This window comes from Volvox carteri (assembly GCF_000143455.1).
Source record: "Volvox carteri f. nagariensis unplaced genomic scaffold VOLCAscaffold_6, whole genome shotgun sequence".
NCBI classification, from domain to species: domain Eukaryota; kingdom Viridiplantae; phylum Chlorophyta; class Chlorophyceae; order Chlamydomonadales; family Volvocaceae; genus Volvox; species Volvox carteri.
In genome coordinates, this window is record NW_003307549.1 from 526,496 (window position 1) to 543,891 (window position 17,396).

At 58.1% G+C, this 17,396-nt stretch overlaps 4 protein-coding genes across 4 annotated transcripts; 3 read left to right on the forward strand and 1 right to left on the reverse strand.

Annotated features, from left to right (window-relative positions):
* Positions 1-7: 7 nt before the first annotated feature.
* Positions 8-2,941, reverse strand: VOLCADRAFT_79631 (uncharacterized protein; the record flags this gene model as incomplete). Its single annotated transcript, XM_002947423.1, has 7 exons — positions 2,609-2,941; positions 2,450-2,524; positions 2,264-2,355; positions 1,747-1,948; positions 1,109-1,245; positions 345-647; positions 8-96 (listed from the first exon to the last, which is right to left on the reverse strand). Coding segments are annotated over exons 1-7 (1,020 nt in total), but the record flags the coding sequence as incomplete, so codon positions are not given.
* An 823-nt stretch (positions 2,942-3,764) lies between these two features.
* On the forward strand, positions 3,765-4,572 carry VOLCADRAFT_87614 (uncharacterized protein; the record flags this gene model as incomplete). The annotated part of the gene is made up of 3 exons (XM_002947289.1): positions 3,765-4,001; positions 4,056-4,082; positions 4,453-4,572. The coding sequence occupies 3 exons, from the start codon at positions 3,765-3,767 to the stop codon at positions 4,570-4,572; spliced, it is 384 nt and encodes a 127-aa protein (XP_002947335.1).
* A 329-nt stretch (positions 4,573-4,901) lies between these two features.
* On the forward strand, positions 4,902-9,226 carry VOLCADRAFT_87615 (uncharacterized protein; the record flags this gene model as incomplete). Its single annotated transcript, XM_002947290.1, has 5 exons — positions 4,902-5,217; positions 5,650-5,885; positions 6,215-6,850; positions 7,145-8,785; positions 9,131-9,226. 5 exons carry the CDS (start codon positions 4,902-4,904, stop codon positions 9,224-9,226), a joined length of 2,925 nt encoding a protein of 974 aa, XP_002947336.1.
* Positions 9,227-11,538: 2,312 nt separating this feature from the next.
* On the forward strand, positions 11,539-16,627 carry VOLCADRAFT_120457 (uncharacterized protein; the record flags this gene model as incomplete). The annotated part of the gene is made up of 8 exons (XM_002947291.1): positions 11,539-12,331; positions 13,197-13,287; positions 13,519-13,602; positions 13,958-14,051; positions 14,556-14,741; positions 14,911-15,043; positions 15,502-15,703; positions 16,109-16,627. The coding sequence occupies exons 1-8, from the start codon at positions 11,727-11,729 to the stop codon at positions 16,625-16,627; spliced, it is 1,914 nt and encodes a 637-aa protein (XP_002947337.1). The 5' UTR covers positions 11,539-11,726.
* Between the last annotated feature and the right edge of the window lie 769 nt (positions 16,628-17,396).

The following is a 17,396-nucleotide window of genomic DNA, read 5'->3' on the forward strand; positions in this document are numbered from 1 at the left end:
CGGCCGCTGGCGCGGCGGCTGGGGTTGCTGCACCGCTCACCGCACTGGCGGCACCAGGGCCGCCAGCTGCGGCCATCGCTCCAGGAGGGGGCGCACCTGCTCGCGCAAGACAGACAAATAGCACGTACAAGAGGCTATAAGTGTGACACGATTGAGGGACAAAGGAACCCCTATCACTATAGACCTGCACCGTGCCACTACAGGTGGCGATAGCAGGCCATAAGAAGCCAAGTCGTTGTACAACATATGGGGCAGCAGTTGGGGGCACTGGACCGAACCATTCTGAGCGGCTCTGATGGTGTTCTTATGGGGGTTCATCACAACGCACTTGATTTGTCTCTCACCTACTGGGAACAGAGCTGGTGGTTGCCCTGGTAACCCCGGTGGCGGCTGGCTTATGGGGAACAGCGGCGGCGGCATCCCCGGTGGGGCGACACCTTGGGGCGGCACCCCAGGCGGAGGAGGCATCCCTGGAGCGCCCGGTGGGGGCATGTACGGCGGCGGATAAGGCCCTGGTGGCCGCGGTGCCCCCGGCGGCATCCCTGGCATTCCGCCAGCAGCTGGATGCGGTGGTGGCATTCCCGGATGTGGCGAATGCGAAGGCATACCAGGATGAGGCGGTGGCATTCCCGGATGCGGCGGCATGCCTGCATTTGCCACACGAGAATGTTTTTTGGGCATGCTCAGGCCAAGCAGATGGGCAGGAAGGCAACCATGCAATACAGTCGTAACTGAAAATGCATCCGGATCATGGGCCGCAAGTATCAAGACCCGAAGTTACTCGCCCGAAGGCTGCGCATCGCCAGGAACTGCAATGCCTACAAGGGTGCCTTGGCTGCACTGCATCACCACTTGCGGTAGGTCGCTGGTGCGCATACACCGTCGTGACCTACTCGGTCCACGGCTCTGTCGCCGCGAGTGGTTGTGCTTGTCGCTCCCAGCGCCAAGAACGCAAAACTACTACATCAGTGGCAAAACGCATCCGTATAGCAGCGACAATTTGGCGGGTCCCTTCCAAATCGCAAAATGCATCCCACAGTAAGAAGCGCACATTTCTTTTGAGCAGTGACCCCAGCTGCGGCAATGGTATCCCAAGGCTTACACCCACCTGGCGGCGGAGGGCGCGGTGGATAACCTGGTGGCGGCGCGCCGTACGGAGGCGGGGCTCCGTACGGTGCCGGCGGCATCCCCTGCCGAGGTGGAAAACCCGGCGGTGGCACGCCATAGGGCGGGTAACCATAAGGCCTGTGTGACACACGGAACGCAAGGTTTTGCTTACCAAGAGCTCCATGCTGGAACGTCTCAAATGTCAAAACATAGACGTATGCAGTATGTGCGTCAGGCCACGTCTTCGTATTTTCTAAATCCGGCTTAGCATATGACATGGACAGAGAGAGTACTCGGTCGGAGCCCATGGTCGGTAACGGAGGGTAGTTCGCAAGGCTATGTGTCTCATCCCATACGCGGCCGCCTCCTCTGTTTGTATGTGTTCTTACCAACGTGGGCCACACGTGGTCCACACGACAGTCTTAGCTGGTGTTCGCCCTTGTGGCTGTGGGGCAATAGCACGACTACAGCCATCCCACCCTGGCTTGCCCCGATTATCCAACAGCCATGGGGCTTCACAAGTAAACCATTGATATGACGCGTTCGCCATTTCTAGCTGGCAATGGGGCTTCAGCAGATTAGCAGGAGCTGGCAGTCCCATCCATCTTCCTGGTACCCGTTCGAACCAAGATGACTCACGGAGGGGGTCCGTAAGGCCCGGGTGGGTAACCCATGGGAGGCGGAACGCCGGGTGGAGCGCCTGGCGGGGGTGGACCAGCGGGCTGAGGAAACGCGCTTGCCGCCGGGGCTGGTGGCGGCGGCGGTGCAGGAGCTGGAGCAGGCGGCGGGGTCACATCGTCATCGTCATCGGTTCGTGCTTTCTTTGCCGCGGGTCCGTCACCTGTGAAAAAATGGCCGAGATAACGTGCATTAGCCGACCCGGGGCTTACTGCGCTGATACTTAATATGCTCAGTATGCTCACAACTTCATGTCTTGTCCTGAATGCACATTTCCCGGACAGGTTACCGCAAACCGGGTCCGGTATGGTGCCCTTGTAGTCACTGCTGGCCCGGACCTTTAATAAGTGATAAGTGTTCATGCGAGCACAAATGGGCTCCTGCAGGCCCGGTGTTGATGGTCCCGCCAAACCCGTCTAATAAGTCTGCGAACGCTAGAGAGCGTGTATATGGCCGAATGGCAGCACGGGCTACTTACCTAACTTCGCCTGCCGGACATCGTCTGGCATACCCGCCATTCCGAAAATTTCGATGCTCATAGAGTCTCTCCCCGGTTTCGCTGCAGGTACCCTGGCGGGGCAAAGCGGGAGGGTACACTCTCGTCAGGCTGATCGGCAGCGAAATACAGCGATATCGACTGATCGCCTGACGCGGCCAAGCTTACGCCGTAACCGTCAGCTTGTGGACCTGAAACGCATGCGTCGCCAGGCCTTGCGCCGTGTTCATTTTTCGATTGCACCTGTACGCAGGAACATGCGTCCCGTTAGTGGCAAGGCTCAAATTCGTGCATAGAATAACAAAAGATGCAGAAATTACTCCTCACTCGGGACATTTAAAGTGCTTGTTCTTTTGGTGTACAATCAGCGCAGCCTCGTCGTCGAACACACGATCACAGTAATAGCAAAAGACGATCTCTTGCTCTTTGTTTTTCTTCTTCTTCCCCATACTGTGCGAGCCTGCCGAGCGCGGTTGTCACGAAGGGCTGGGCCCCGCCTTCAACCAATCAGAAGAAAATAAATGACTACTCTTTCCAGTTACAAGGTTACTGACGTTTGCTTATATTATTGTGCAAAAATTACTGGCGCGATAAGCCGCCGGGTGGAAGGGCTAGGACCTCCACAATCCTACAGTTTGCTCAGAAGCATGCATTCCCAGGCCAAACCACCGTATTGCCGAGGAAAAATGGTATTGGTTGCACCCAGGTGCAAACACAGAACGACAGTACGGCAGTACTGAAGGCTTTCTTACTCGGCCAAGCCTACAGGTGCCTAACGCCCAATGTAAGGGTTTTATCTAGATTTTCTGATGCGGCCAAAACGCCGTGTTGCGTTGAGCTTAGGAATTCCCTGAAGGCCTTTCTCCCGCGCTATGCTATCTTCGCAGTTCTTTGTATAATGTTGTAAGCGTGAATGGCGTGAACGCCATAATACCTACCTTGCGCCGCGGACCGCGTGCGGTACTCTACAACGGCCGCGAGGAGGAGGAGCCGCCCTGCGGCATGTGTAAATTAAGGGCTGTCACACACAGGCCGGTAGGTGCGTGCCTATCCCTTTTCCAGTTGACGTCATCATGGCCTGAAGCCAGGCAAGTTGGCGGGGCCTTTGCAGACTTCAGGCGTGTGGTTCTAATATATGGTTTGCAACCTGCAAGTATACGATAAATTTAATTGAGCGTCGAGATTTTTGGAGAGTGCGTTGTCGGCCTTGTGGCATGGGCTGGAGCAAATTCAGGCGCGCTCAAGTCTTGCACAGAACTTATGTCTGCCTGCGGGATGCTGGCTTGGTTTTGTATGAGCTATCCATGGTGGATTTTTTTGTGTAGATGTCCTGCTTTTCGTATTTCGCGCCTTGATTGTCTATCGGTATGTGGTTTTCGCAGATGCTCATCCTAGCCTCCATGGTCGGCAAGAGAATAAGCAGTGAGAAGAAACGTGACTGTGCCATGCTGCAGGGGCAAGTGGCGGGGCAGTTGGTTCAGCTATGACAAAGGTGGAGTGCCCTGGGCCTGGCTTCAAGGGTCTGAAATGGAAATGGATTCAGGACCATGCTAAGGAGCAACAAGAGCGGGAGAAGGAGCGCCTTGCGGTTGATCAGGTTCCACTCCCGGGGCAGGTTGTTCGGTCCAACTGCCAGGAGCAACAGTCTGCAACTGACAACAGCTCTGAGCCGCCACCGATCTCCGAGCCATGCGCGACACACAAAACCTCTGGTGGTCAAGTGGGTGGCACTTGTCCCCCCCTTCTGGATACTGCTACCCCAGCTACCTTGCAGCCCCGGCCACCTTGCAGTGGGGCCAAGGTGCGGATTCGGAAACGGCACGGAGGCTTCGAATGTCTTCACCACCGATTTGGGTTTGCATATCTGCGTGTGCATGCGAGAGCATGCGCTTACCTGCATAGCCGGTTGACTCCTACCACATTGCTACGTACCAGTACCAACATGTCGCGTACCAGGTCACGGCTATGAATTGTTACAAAGTGGGTGGCTTCGGGGGCCAGGTTGCGGCTATGTAATGGCCGCTGTGTTTTGCACTGTCTTGTGACACTTGATCTACAGTGCCTCACATGGACATTGGTCCGTGTTGCAACTGCCGCTCGCCCACTGTGGCCGTTCGTTCAAAAACCCTACACTTTGTCATGGTTGAGGGCAGCCACCCTACCTCCCTCAGGCGGGGCCCGAGAATGCGTCAGTGGGAGCTCCGGAGCCGCTGGCCCCTTTGAGTGGGGGTCAATTCCATCCAAGCGAGGAACGCGTCCGGGTGAAGGAAGAGCAGGTAACTGGAGAGTGATATCTTCACTAAAGGCATGAGCTTTACTGGTACATTAAAAGAACGGGCTTTGCTTTACCAGGGTGTTGTTACCAGAAGTATATCATTACGCATTCGTGAAGGATTTCACCGTTACAAACTTTGGAGTTATAAAGTGGGTCCTGCGCTCCCTAGCCAGCTTAGAGCCCAGGTGATTAATCCCCATTGCAAATGAAGGCTACGAGGCTAGCTGGATAGCTAGTTGCCAGGGGTTGCCGTGCCCATGCCAGGAAGAAGCGCAAGGCCCATGCCATTCGCCTACATATGCACATTGACCTTGAGGCTCTTTAAATTGAATCCAGAATGCACTTATGGATGCAAAGAACCAAAGTAATATTGCCCACATTTCCCTGCGGCAGGACCTGGCGGCATCCTGGTCTTGTAACCCGAAGGAAGATAAGACGGGTCGTTTGTCGGAAGTCCTTGCATGCGCAACGGCGCCACCAGCGTTGCCGGGCGTAGCGTCAGATGTGAGCAACACAACGGCGGTGAACGCGGTGGCAGCGGGAGCAACCGCAGCTGGAGGAGGTGTCTCTGGAGCAAAACCAGCAGTGGCGACGGTCGACCTTGTGGGCGGGTTACTGCTCGGAAATGGTGCCAACGCTGCGGGATCCGTGACCGGCAACGGTGCATCGCCATCGCCAACGAAGCCGGCGGCTGGCTTGACAAAACGCAAATCGATGGATGCCTCTGCTTCCTTACCTGCGGTGCCGGTCTCACTTTCCCCCGTTGCAGCTGTTTCCTTACCGCTACCCTTCATTAGCTTGGCAGAGACAGTCCATGTGGGAGCCACTGCGGCTGCGGTCACATCAGGCTTTTCACAGGGAACGTCACACAGTGCGGCAAATGCTCCGATGTCCTGTTGTATTTTGACGCCGTCGTCGACGCAAGTCCCTGCACAGTCGGCGCAAGGCCCGCATTCTGCAGCTCCACCATCCGTTCCAGTTCCATCCGCAGTTCAGCCTCACGGAACAGGTCCCTCATCGGGGCCGTCCCTGACCAGCACCGCCGGCAGGGTTCGGCTGCCGCCCGCACGAATGCCATCGATGCCGCTTGCAGCAACAGCTTTGAAAGGTGGTGATGATTTCGAGTCCATGTTTACTCCTCTGTCTTCCCTGCCGGTCGCCAAGTCGGAAACGCCAAAGGCCGGCGTCGTCAGCCGGGCGAGTGGCTTCCAGCCAGGACCACATACAAGCCTGCAGATTGCGGCAGCTGGGACGGGGCCGCCAGCAGCGACGGCACATGATGCAGGAGGGCATTCGCAAGGCGTAGAACGAAAAGGGCCGCTGAAAAAGGTACAGGGGATTGCACTGGGATTGGGGGCCAAGGATACCGGTGGAGTCGATGTTGCAAGCCTGCGGCTCGCATCATATCAACAGTGCGTTAATTTTAGAGGAAAGGGTGTCAATGCACCCACCCACCCACCTTGTTATTAGCTCACACGGACGAGCCGAATCAGTAAACTGAACGCTAGGTGCTGTTTAGGTTTCCATGCTAGTGCATACGGGGTCATCGTCATTTATTTGGCGCTGCGTGGAAGGGCATGTCCTGAGCCTTTTCAGTCTGTGGTCGCCTGCTTGAGCCCTATTGGACACCCTATTGCACGGGCCCCATCCATTTCCAGGCTTCCCGTGTTCTTGATGGTCGCGGCAGCGCTGGGCAGCCAGGCGCTTTGGGAGCTGCTGCCGCTGCAGCTGCCGGGGCTACATCAGACCAGACAGAGGCTACGGACCATGCATCCGTCGGTCGGAGCCGGACACCAGTCCCGCAGTTCAGCCCCGTTTCTGCTGCCGCAGCAACACCAGGCACTGCTAAGGAAACCACTGCCGGAGGAGCTTCCGCCGGTGCCGCCGCGGTCGCTGCAGCAGCAGCGGCTAGCAAAACACAGTCGCAGTCGTCGCAACCACAGCCGCAGGGGCAAGGCCAGCCGGCGCAGCAGCAGCCGCAGCAGCCGGCAATGGCTACACAGCAACTGCAGCAGCGGGCGTCGTGGGGTAAACATTTAAAAGATGGAGCTAAGGAAGGTGCTAGGTTGCGGGAAAGCGGGGACGGTGCCGCGCCGCCTGTCACGGGGCTGGGAAGCCTGGCGGCGGGGCCCGCAGTGGGAACGGGAGGAGGGCTGTCTGCGGTAGGGAGTCGTGGAGGGGACAGGCCACCGGCACCGGCATCAGCAGGTTCAACGCCTGCGGCGGCGCCCGCCCACAGCGGCGGAGAGGTGGGAGAGCGGAAACGGCCGCGATCAGAGGGATCCAAGCCCAAGGTAGGCTTGTGTCGTTTGGCAACGAGCAGCGCCAAGGGTCGTCGGATACTGACCTTGTTGTATCCACAGCAAAGGGCGGTGCTGTCTCACTTGTTTTCTGCGCCATTTGATGCATCTCTCTTTGCCAGCGTTCTTATTATCAGTGCTATGTATTTTGGTATGGGAATTTTAAGCCTATGCCACCATACGCACGGTATACCCTGTATTTCCAGGGTCGCCAGATGAACGACATCGACCACCGACCCCCCAGTCCTCCTCTCATGACGGCTTGTTTCCATTGGCCCCCGTCCCCAGGCCGGTACTTCCCTGACGGGCGACCCACACGGGAGTACGGAGAATGCTTGGCCGTACGGCGAAACATTGGCGGACCGCATAAAGCGCACCAAGCGGGCGACGACGTCATCTAGTGAACAGGAAGGCCCTCAATCGCACGGAGGGAGCGCAGAGCGACCAATAAGCCACGCTGCATATGCTGGCAATGGCGCCACTCCCGCCGGCGGGGAAGGCCAATCCAACGCGGCCGTTGCTGGAGGTGCTCGGCCCCCCGGGGAACCGCAGCCACGACCCGCGATATCTGCGGAGGCGCAATCACGTGGCACGGAGCCGTCGGCACCCGCCAGGAATCCCTCTCGTGGGCCGCAAGCGGCGGCGTCTACAGTTCCCGGAGGTGATGCAGCTGCCAGCACGGCGGTAGGAGGCGGGGCTAAGCAGCAGCAGCAACAGCGGCATCAAGCCGCACAGCAGGGCCGCGACAAGCTGGGAGGGCGATCAGAAGATTCACCCGCTGCCATGCAGTCCCGTAGTGGAGGGCAGATTGCGGAAAAGCCCCCGGACGCGCTCATGCAGAACCCGGTTTGTAACAGCTTGCGGGTGTCGGGGGGCGGAGCTGTCACGGACAGCAGCGGTGTAGGGGGTGTTGGGCCTGCAGGGGCCCAGCGCGCCTCCGGGCCGTCCGCGGGCGCTAAGACCGCCGGCGGCACGCAGGCACCTCCTGGTGTTGCAGTGGCGGGCCCCGGAGGGACGAAACGGCCCACAGCGGATGCACCGCTGTCGAGGCGGCACAACGGCCCTCCTGCTAAGCTTCCACGGTCCGACCCGCACCTTCCCCGTCCCAGCCACCCGCATGGCCAAGATCGGAGGAGTGCCGGGCCGGCGGAAGTTACAGCCATGGCGGCCGCGGTTGGAGGGAACGCTCGTACGGGGGCAGCTTTACCTCCGCCTCCGTCCTTGAAACCCACTCATCGCACCTCCAGTGGAACTCCGGCTGGGAAGGCCGACGGGGCTCAGGGCCCAGTCGACGGCGCGGGGCCACCGACTTGCGCGACGGGGCTTGGGCAAGTGCCTTCGCCCGCAGGGCCGTCCCCGCCGGGAGGCCGGCTAGGGCGTCTCGGCGATAACGACATGCCGGCCGCGGGCAGCTGCAAGGGCCCGGCTGTGGCAGGCAGCCGGGGCTCCAAGGACGGCGCAGGGGACAAGGGCGCATGTGGTCCTCGGAATGGGGGACATGTGGTGGACGCTGCATGCGGCGGGACCGGGGGCGGCGGAGCAGGCGCCGCCGCCACGACAACAACCGAGCCAAAGACCGACTCTGACACGCGCACGTCGCGTGTTGTTGAGTGCTACTTCGAGTTTGACCCTCCGTGCCGGGTCACCGGAGGCGCGGCGCCTATTTCTGGTCTTGTACCCGTTGGTCCTCTACCTGTTGGCCACGGCTTCGCGGCGAGGCTGGGGAACGGCCGTGTGTATGGGGGGCCGGCTGCTGCCGCGGCGCTGTATCCGCGCGGTGGCAGTGGTGCCGCGGCGGCGATGGCAGCGGCGGCGTCTCAGCTTCTAGATCTTGGCAAGATTCGCTCGTTCAAGGAGCTGTGGACTCAGCTCGCGGCGCTGCACGACGGGAGTTTGCCAGATGAAATGGACTCGAAGATCATTTACCTGGTGAGCCAAGGAGTCCTCATCGCGCGTGATCTTCGTCCAAAACAACTTATTAGCATCCGCTGCTTGTGCGCGTTGGGCGGCAACAGTCCTCTAGCTGAGGTCCTGAGAGTTGCCACAGTCTCCTCGCGGACGCCGGGGTCCCTTACCCGCCTCGTGGCTGGCTCACGGTTCTCCAGCTCCTGAGCCCACAGCTTCTATGAGTAACTCATGTGATGTAATGCATACTTGGCGTTGCTCCTAGGCCGCCGCGCGCCACTATGCTAGGCTCCCTGGCCGTGTTGTAATCCAATACGGGATATGCACGTCTCATAATCCTTCTGACGGCCGCTTAATGATTCCGTGCAGGATGAGGAGGGCGACTGGATCATGGTGACTCCGGACGAGCCCTGGTCCTCGGTGGCGGCTGCAGCCACCAAGGTCCTTGTCACCAACCGAACTTGAGAAGTTTTGGGCGCAGAGGTTGGCAGCTGCTGGTGTGCCGACGCAACGCATGGGAGCGGCGCAGTTTGCCCGCGGCAGGGTCCGTCAAGCTGCTGACTAGGCGACGCGCACACAGCAACGCGACGCGTGTGGAACGGGGCGTAGGGTTCCTCTCCCGCCGGCGTGTAGGGGGCTTGGAACCCTTGCCCCGCCGGCGTTGAGGATGCCAGGGTGGCCGATATGGGCTCTGGTGTCTGTGCGTGTGCCCACACGCGCGCGACGTCGTTGGAGGAGCCCAGGTGAAAGGCCTGGATAGCGGATGGTGTTATTGCTGCGATGCCATCTAGCGGCCAGGGGCAAGGGCCGGCGCCACGGGTTCCTTCCCATGCGGCGGTATGTGCTGTGTTGGCTGGCGCACTGCTAAGGCTAGGACAGTTTAGTTCCTTTAGCATGGGCTCCGGGGAAGGTGGTAGGTTAGGTTTGCAAGCACATGACTTCCAGGCTGCTGCATGCACACGGCGGTGGGTATTGGGTCAGATGTCATTTTGGGCGTAGGGGGCTGCTGATTCTAATATATGTTGTTTTTCAAGGATCCAGAATCAAGCGCTCAGGATTCGTGCTGCACCGGGAGTTTGTACAGGCGTGACATGTGGGTAGTGGGTGCCGGCATGCAGTTAGTGTTGTCGCCATGCATGCGCACCGCAGGCGCTGTGCAGCATGTGCGGGATTGTTGGTTTTAGCTGAGATTCGCTTACAGTGTGTGCCCCCCCAAAACAATGCACAGCCCGGCAGCGACATGCTCCATACACGCATGTTGTTTGCGGGATGAGGAATGCGGCGCTGAGGTTGTGTAGTATAGTCTTGGGATGGGGATTAGCGACTGCCACATGATGATGCAGCAGGGAGGTCGGCTGATGTGAAGTGGGCTGGATGAAGGTCGGGGGGTTGCAAATCATGATGCGTGTTCCCTTGGTTTTTGGCACACGGTTAATGGCGCCGGCGCCGTGGGGTTATGTTTGGGGTGCTTTCTATTTAGGGTTTCTTTTAATCCTGGCGCGACTGCTCTTTGCTGATTGTGAATTTTTGTCCAGCGCCCATGCTGGGGCCGCGTGGTTTCATTACATTTACGGAATGAACGGACTTGCTTGATATGGGTCGGTTCATGTCTGCCGCTGCCCAATTTTAAACGAACGTCGGACGAGCAGGCTGAGCGTAACGAGGGATGTACTGCGTGTGTGTTTTCGAGTGATTTTCATTGTGTTCTGTGTCGGGAGGCTTTGGGGTTCTATCTTTGCTGTGTGGGGCGTGTGATGGCGCAGGATTCGTGGGCGTGTGTGATGCAATCGCGTGTGGTCACGTTGGTCGTCGTACCGGGGGTGGTTCATCTTCATCTTTGCTTTGCGGGGCCGGGCTTTGCACGTACCGTGGTGGGGTTTCATTTGGACATGGCAAGTATCGTACGCTGACACGTTAAGAGCTGCGAGCGGCGGGTAAGACCTAAGGTGTGTCCTTAGGGCCGCGCGGTATGTCGTCTCTCTTTTCAAATAAACAAGAACATGTTCTTTCCTAAAAGTAGTTGAAAGCAAGGAATGCGTTACAAGAAATATGCAATATGATGTCTATTACATTGTCTGTGCGGTATCGGGCCCGCATGGAAAATGCGGGCTTAAGGCGAATCAAAGGCACAATGGGGATTTGGCTACTTCTGTGTCGGACGTGCTAACGGGCGCTTGACGGCCCCAAATGGAAACTTTCGGCGCAACCAAGGTTAATTCTGCTGTATGTCCTATCGCTTCATATCAGGATGACATGCGTGTTGGAAACCCTTCTTGCACCTCTTTGGGCGGGAGGGCGAGGGTTGCAACGCTGCGCAGCTGTCCTCTCCATGCTGTGATGTATTTGCAAATCGGCAGCCTAGTCTGGCCAAACTATATGACCCAACAGGTATGCACCCTTGGCACATTTAAGTTAAAAGCCTCCTTTCCAGGGCGGGCGCATTATGTTTATCATGCAACATACCAGCCGTTCAGTGGAGGCTAAGTGCCTCACTTCAGCAAGATGCTTAGTAGCAAGTGCATGTAGGTCACGACTGCAACACGCTTGCAATTCACACGGCTGCCAGTACACACAATGTAGACGGCGAATGTCCCAGGGGTCGAGAACGCAACTTCACACAATCTACAAGTCCGAATACGATGGGAGTTCATCTGCATGTTATATCGACAATCTGTGTTTGTGGCAGGCGATTTGCAATCATGGTTCTGGATGAATTATGGCCCTAGTTGCCAGGCGCCGTATCAAAGCGGACCCCTTGGATATATTAGATTTGAACATATCTATGCAACATAAAGTTCTCAGCTATCTTGTTTGTAAGTCGCACTTTAGATTGAAATCGATTCCTGTAATGCCTGGTTTTGACTTTATCCGGGGATTTTGCTTTTGCCCCGTATTGATTCTGGTTTCTAGGAAAACGAGCCACAGCTAAAGTAACGATACGCTGTGCTGCGTAGTTTTGAAGGGCATGACTGAACACATCGATCTGACGGAGGATGCGAATGATACTTCGCCATACGTAACAAAGGAGGAAACAAGCAAAAAGAGGATCGTGGCGCTTGCAGAAGGCTTTGACGAGAGGCTTCGCGTTGCTGAGGCACCAGCCCGGAAGCGGCTCCGGACTGCAGTTGTCGACGCCACTAAACTCTCCGAGCTTGCCGCAGCCAACTCTGAGATGCACGCTCTGTCTGGCTCAGCTCGGCTCAGTCCGGCTCCACCCACTGCTGCACTACCGAAGCCGCACTCTTTGCAGCCTGCTGCGCTCATACCAGCGCCCGTACCAACAGCAACCCCGAAAGAAGCCACAGCCCAGACAACCAACAATCTACTGGCCCAACTACACGCGGAAAGGATCTCCCGCATGAGTGAAGATCGGAAAGCGGCACTGCGAAGCCCGTCCAAGTCTGAAACGGCCAAGGCTGGGCCTGCTGCCAAGCACGGAAGTTCTGGCCAGCCCAGCCAACCGCGGAATCCTGGAGCAGCCGGCGCGTCAACTTCCCAGCAACGCGCTAGCAGCCAGCCTGCCAGTTCCGCCTCGGCACGGAGCCTGAGTGTCTTGACGTACAACCTTTGGTGCGTCCGCCACGCAGATTCCTTGTGGGCAATTGCAAGCGCATAACCCTATAGCCAGCAAAGGTGCTGCCACGTCTTCACCGGTGGCGGCTGCGTATCCCCCAACTCCCTACCACGCGACTCAACATATAGGTATTCCACGAGAACGGCCCACAGCGCTCTACGCTTTCTCTGTTAGTGACGCGTAACGGTGTCCTCCTGCCGCATGGCGGTACTCTTATCTCCGATGTGAGGTCTTGTTATGCTCCAAAATACAGGGGAGCTGATGTCGTAAACCACCTGCGGCTGACGTGTGCGTGGGTAGGATCGTGTCTGAAACCTAGGTCTTGAGGGTCACGACTTGGGATCCATCGGGTTGCGGCTGCGACCATGGCGAGTCGCAATGACGAAGGTTCGGATCCAGAGCTGCTTGCGCAGACTTGTAGGTTGGGAGGACTCGGCTCTGATTTGGGTCAGGATATAGGTGGCGTATCCCTATGGCCCTAGGATATGCGCGTCCACCCTGCCTCGTCTACGGCGCAAGTGTGCGCTGTAGGACATACCTGCCCGCGAAGCACACTGCAGCCCAAGTCGCAAAGCCACAGCCGCTGCTGCGGTTCCTGATGGCCCTGCCGCAAATGCTTTGCGTAGACGTGGAATGCGGATTGGATGCAAGGCACAAATATCTCCTGCCGCTCGTATGCTGTTGAGTGATGCTCTATGGAATAGAGGTTAACCTATGAACCATTATCAATGTACGACAGGCATTTTATGGTCTGCGAATCATATGACGCCCGTTACGCTCTGTATGATGCTGCCCATGCTGCTTGCCTGCACACTGTCTTGGTAACATTGGTGAGGAATTCTGTGTTGCTGACGACGGCAGGTTCAATGAGGACGTGGCGCTACTTCAGCGCATGCGTGCTATTGGCGATCTCATCGAGCGGGAGGGCCACCCGGATCTATTGCTGTTTCAGGTATGTTGTACCTGGTGGCCCTGTGTACGCAGGCTTTAAGGGTTTCTTTTCTCCCCCCTGCCTGTCTACCTGCCCCGAATCTACCCTTTCGTTCCCTGCTCTTGCCCTAGCCCTTGCCCTCCCGCCGCACTTCCCTGATCGTTAGTGGCGCTCGTTATGGCGTCGACTTCGTTACCTTAACGGTGTGGCTTTCAAGGTCCCGATACGTTAAACTTTCCCCCGCCCGCGCAGGAGGTAACGCAAAACATGTTGCTCATCTTTCGCCAATGCAGCTGGTTTCGGCTGTATCACTGCTCACCCGCACCGGAGGGCAAGGTAGTTTGGGTTTGCGACCGGAGCTCTTGGACGGGTGCATACAAGTCAGTTTATGCTGCTCGTCGTAAAAATGCGTTTGTCGCGAAGAAGGGAGGAGGAGAGGCTGTCGCTGCTTACGTATGCTTGACGAGACGCAAATCCCACTATACGTATGTGCCTGTCTGTCTGTTTGTCTGGCAGGATATGGGGTATGCTTCCTTTATCCCTACTCCGTTATCCACTTTCTTGCTTTGGGAGTATGGGGGGGGATATGGATGAACGGAGGCACTGTTGGTCTTCCTAGCGCCTCGCTCACAGGATGTGCCGTGTCCACCTACAGCATTTGCCCTTGCATCTGTCGCTGCCGCACGCGCAGTCGTATTTCACGTTGCTACTGGCGCGCCGTGATACGGTGACGCTCCCGGCCATGCAGCCCTGGCTTGAAAAGGAGTTCGCCAACTCGTGCATGGGTGGGTGGGTGGAGGTGAGGGAAGAGGGACGATGCACCTGTGAACGATTGAGACGATGAGCGATGGGTCAGGGACCCAACTGTTGGGTGTGTGTTTGTGTGTAATTGCGTTGGTTGCACTGACGTTTACGTTAGACCGGGGACTCCTTTGGGGGCTACTTATGCGTTATCACCTCCTAGCTTTCCAATGCTTCTGAAGTTTTCTACCTCGTTCGCACGTTCGATGTGCTCTTTAAGCATTAGCTGCTTGGATTACCTTTCAGCCCATGCACGCTGCTTGCATGCGGGGAGCACCGCCGCACAGGTGCCTTGCAGGCGCGCGGACTTCATAGCGGCTTCGTTCCTCATCTTGCTTGCTCTGCCGCCATAGCGGCATCCACCAACGCAAACGGACCTCTGCTGTGCTTTCCTTGCTCTTGGTACATTCGGCCCTTTGCTTCTTGCGCTCGATTCCCCCACCCCGGTGTGTGTGTGTGTGTGTGTGTGTGTGTGTGTGAACGCGCAGGTCGCAGCATTTTGTTCACACGAGTCAGTGTGGGCGGGCGGCCGCTGGTGGTGGGCACCACCCACTTAGAGAGCCCCGTGGGACCGGGGCCGCAGCAGATGGTGAGCCAGCGGCAGGAGCAGCTGGAGGTGGCTGTCAGGGAGTTGGAGGCGGCGGCGGGGGCCCGGGGTGACGTGTTGCTGGCAGGTGAGGTGGCACCCAGGTCGATGGGTGGGGTAAGCTCAGGAGGAAGGAGGTCAGGGGCATGGATGGAACCCATTCGGACGCGAGCGGCGAATGATTTTTCCCGCCGTCGTCAAAGCGTTGATTTTCCCTCGGACGATAAAACCCTCTGTCTTGTGACTCACTGCTGCAGGCGATCTGAACTGGTCTGACACGCGGGACGGTCCCGTGCAGACGCCACCGCGTTGGTGTGACGCCTGGCAGACTCTCATGGCCAACCGGGATGGCAACACCTGGGACCCGGTATCCAACCCCATGCTGACGAGGTACGGACGGAACGGAAGGCGTGCACAGGAGCTTTATCTCCTTGCTCCCGGATCCGCTGTTCCGAGAGATTGTCGTGGTCGCAATCACTCGGTGGCAATCAATGGTGCGCCAGGACGCCCGTGTCTTCTTTCACCTTCTTCCTACTTCCATCCACCCGTTCTCTCTTAATCGCTAGAGGGTGCTTGAGGGTTTAATACCACCAGCTATGCTTCTGTTCCAACTTCCGCTCCCGGACGAATTTTTTCAACCAAGCTAATAAATCGTTATATGCGCTGTTCGCACTTAGCTTTCCTGAATTCTTCGGTTTACCCCCGGGTAGACCGGCTCCCCACCCCATATGCTAATAGACTCTTGGTCCGCAATGACACACGCGCCCCACCACGCATCCTGGCGTGGGATGTCACGTCGGGTGTGTGCGCGTGACACGTGGACACCCCCCCGGCAACCCACATTGCAGCCGCTTCAAGGGCTCCCGGCTGGATCGTGTGCTGTGCCGGCTGTCGGCGTCGGCGACAGGTACGGGGCCGAGCACCTCGCTGGGCCCCCGGGGGAGCACGGGAGGCGCTGCAGGCGGCGGCTGGCAGCTGGGCGCCATTAAGATGGTCGGCACGCAGGCTCTCCCTGGCGTGACGTACGAGTACAAGGGCAAGCGCCTGCCGGTATGAAGGACTCTGTCCTCTTCGCATTTCTCGCATGTCCCGTTCTATGAGTTGGGTTTTGGAATATATATTTAAGGCGATGAAATAAACAAAAGCAGTGTATGAGCTACGGAAGTAGGCCGCGAGAGCGATGGTCGCCCGGGGCAGGGCTTGGGGTTGTGCTGTGTGTTTGTACGGCGCAAGTCATTCATTGGCTGTCTCTGCGCTACTGCCAGCCGGCCAGCGCGGCGCGTGCAGGTTAGCGCATTGAATTACTTCTGTCGAAGGAGATGATCAGAAGCTGGCGTTTACTTAATCTCCCTTCAACGAAACATCTTTAACATTACTTGCTTTCCCGAGTCCCTCTTCTGGGCGCCGGTAGGCCACAACCCGCCAACGCGCTACACCGTGTGCCTCTCCGCCCAGGTGCTCCCGAGCGATCATTTCGGGCTGTTGGTAAAGCTCATCCCCACAGAGGCACCGCCCGCCACTGCCGGCGTTGGGCGTGTGCTCGGGAGTGCAGCAGCAGCAGCAGCAGCGACACCCTCGGCCTCGGGCGCTTGTGGGAGTGAAGCCGCTGCTGAGGTCGGCGCGTCGGCTCGGGGTACGGCAGCTGCGCCTGAGGCTCGTGACAGAGGTGCCACCCGCGAGGCGACAGGTGGATCAACAGCAGCAGTAGCAGGACCGAAGTCCGGCGGCGGCATCGGCGGTTCGCAGCTGCGGCGACTGGCGCGGGCGAGAGGCGCGGGCAGCGGTGCCACGGCGGCACCCTTGGAGAGCGCACCTCTGGCAGCAACAGTAGCGCGGACACTTGTCCAGACGGCGGCGACGGCAGATGGGAAGAAGGCAGCCGGAGCGGCGCCGCCAGGACAGCGGCCACGTCGGCAAACGACTGTGGACCTTTCAGTGGATGACGATGATGATGACGATGTTCTAGTGCTGTAAGGGGTTCAATCGGTTTCACGACTGTTTAAGATCATCGCTGCAGGCAGTTCATGCAGGGGCGCATTAATTTGCAGCGAGGATGGATTAGTGGATACGTCCGCGGCATGTCGGCCGTGGCAATGGGATAATCTGTGGACGACGGCCGCGCCATGTCGCAGGGTGCTTGCCTGGGAATTTTACTTTCCATCTTCATGGGAGGCCTTTCATCTTTTTTCATCCCTAGGATATAATTGGGTGAACCCCACCGCCGCAGGAGGGCATCATGTGTCTGTGTCCTTGCGTTCGAGGAAATGCATTTGCACCCTTCCTTCAGTGGCTGGTTTTCGCGACGTGATTTGGCATGTACAATCGCATCGCGTCCTGGCACAGCACGGAGCTGCTGTGACAGTTTCACGTTGAGCGGCGCCTGTGAACTCATATGGGCTCATATGCGACTCCCAAGGTGTGGCGGCCTGAAGTGCGCACTCCGGACCGCTCTTTTTCGCGACACGCATTACCTGTCCCAGGCGTCCTTCACACCGCAGGATTGGGTGGTGCGGTCGCCGCCACTTCATGCGGCCGCTTCGTGCTTCAACGCGGTCACCGTCTTTGCTTTAACCCGGACACGTTTCACCGGCCACATGTGTTATGGTTTTGGCTTCGCTAGACGGAAAGCCGTTGAAGATGTCGGCGCGTAACCACCTTCTAAAGATCCAACGCCATCTGATGGGAGGAAGATGTGTATCCGCAGCTAAGCGGCTCCTCTCACGCTTGCATACGCAGAAACACG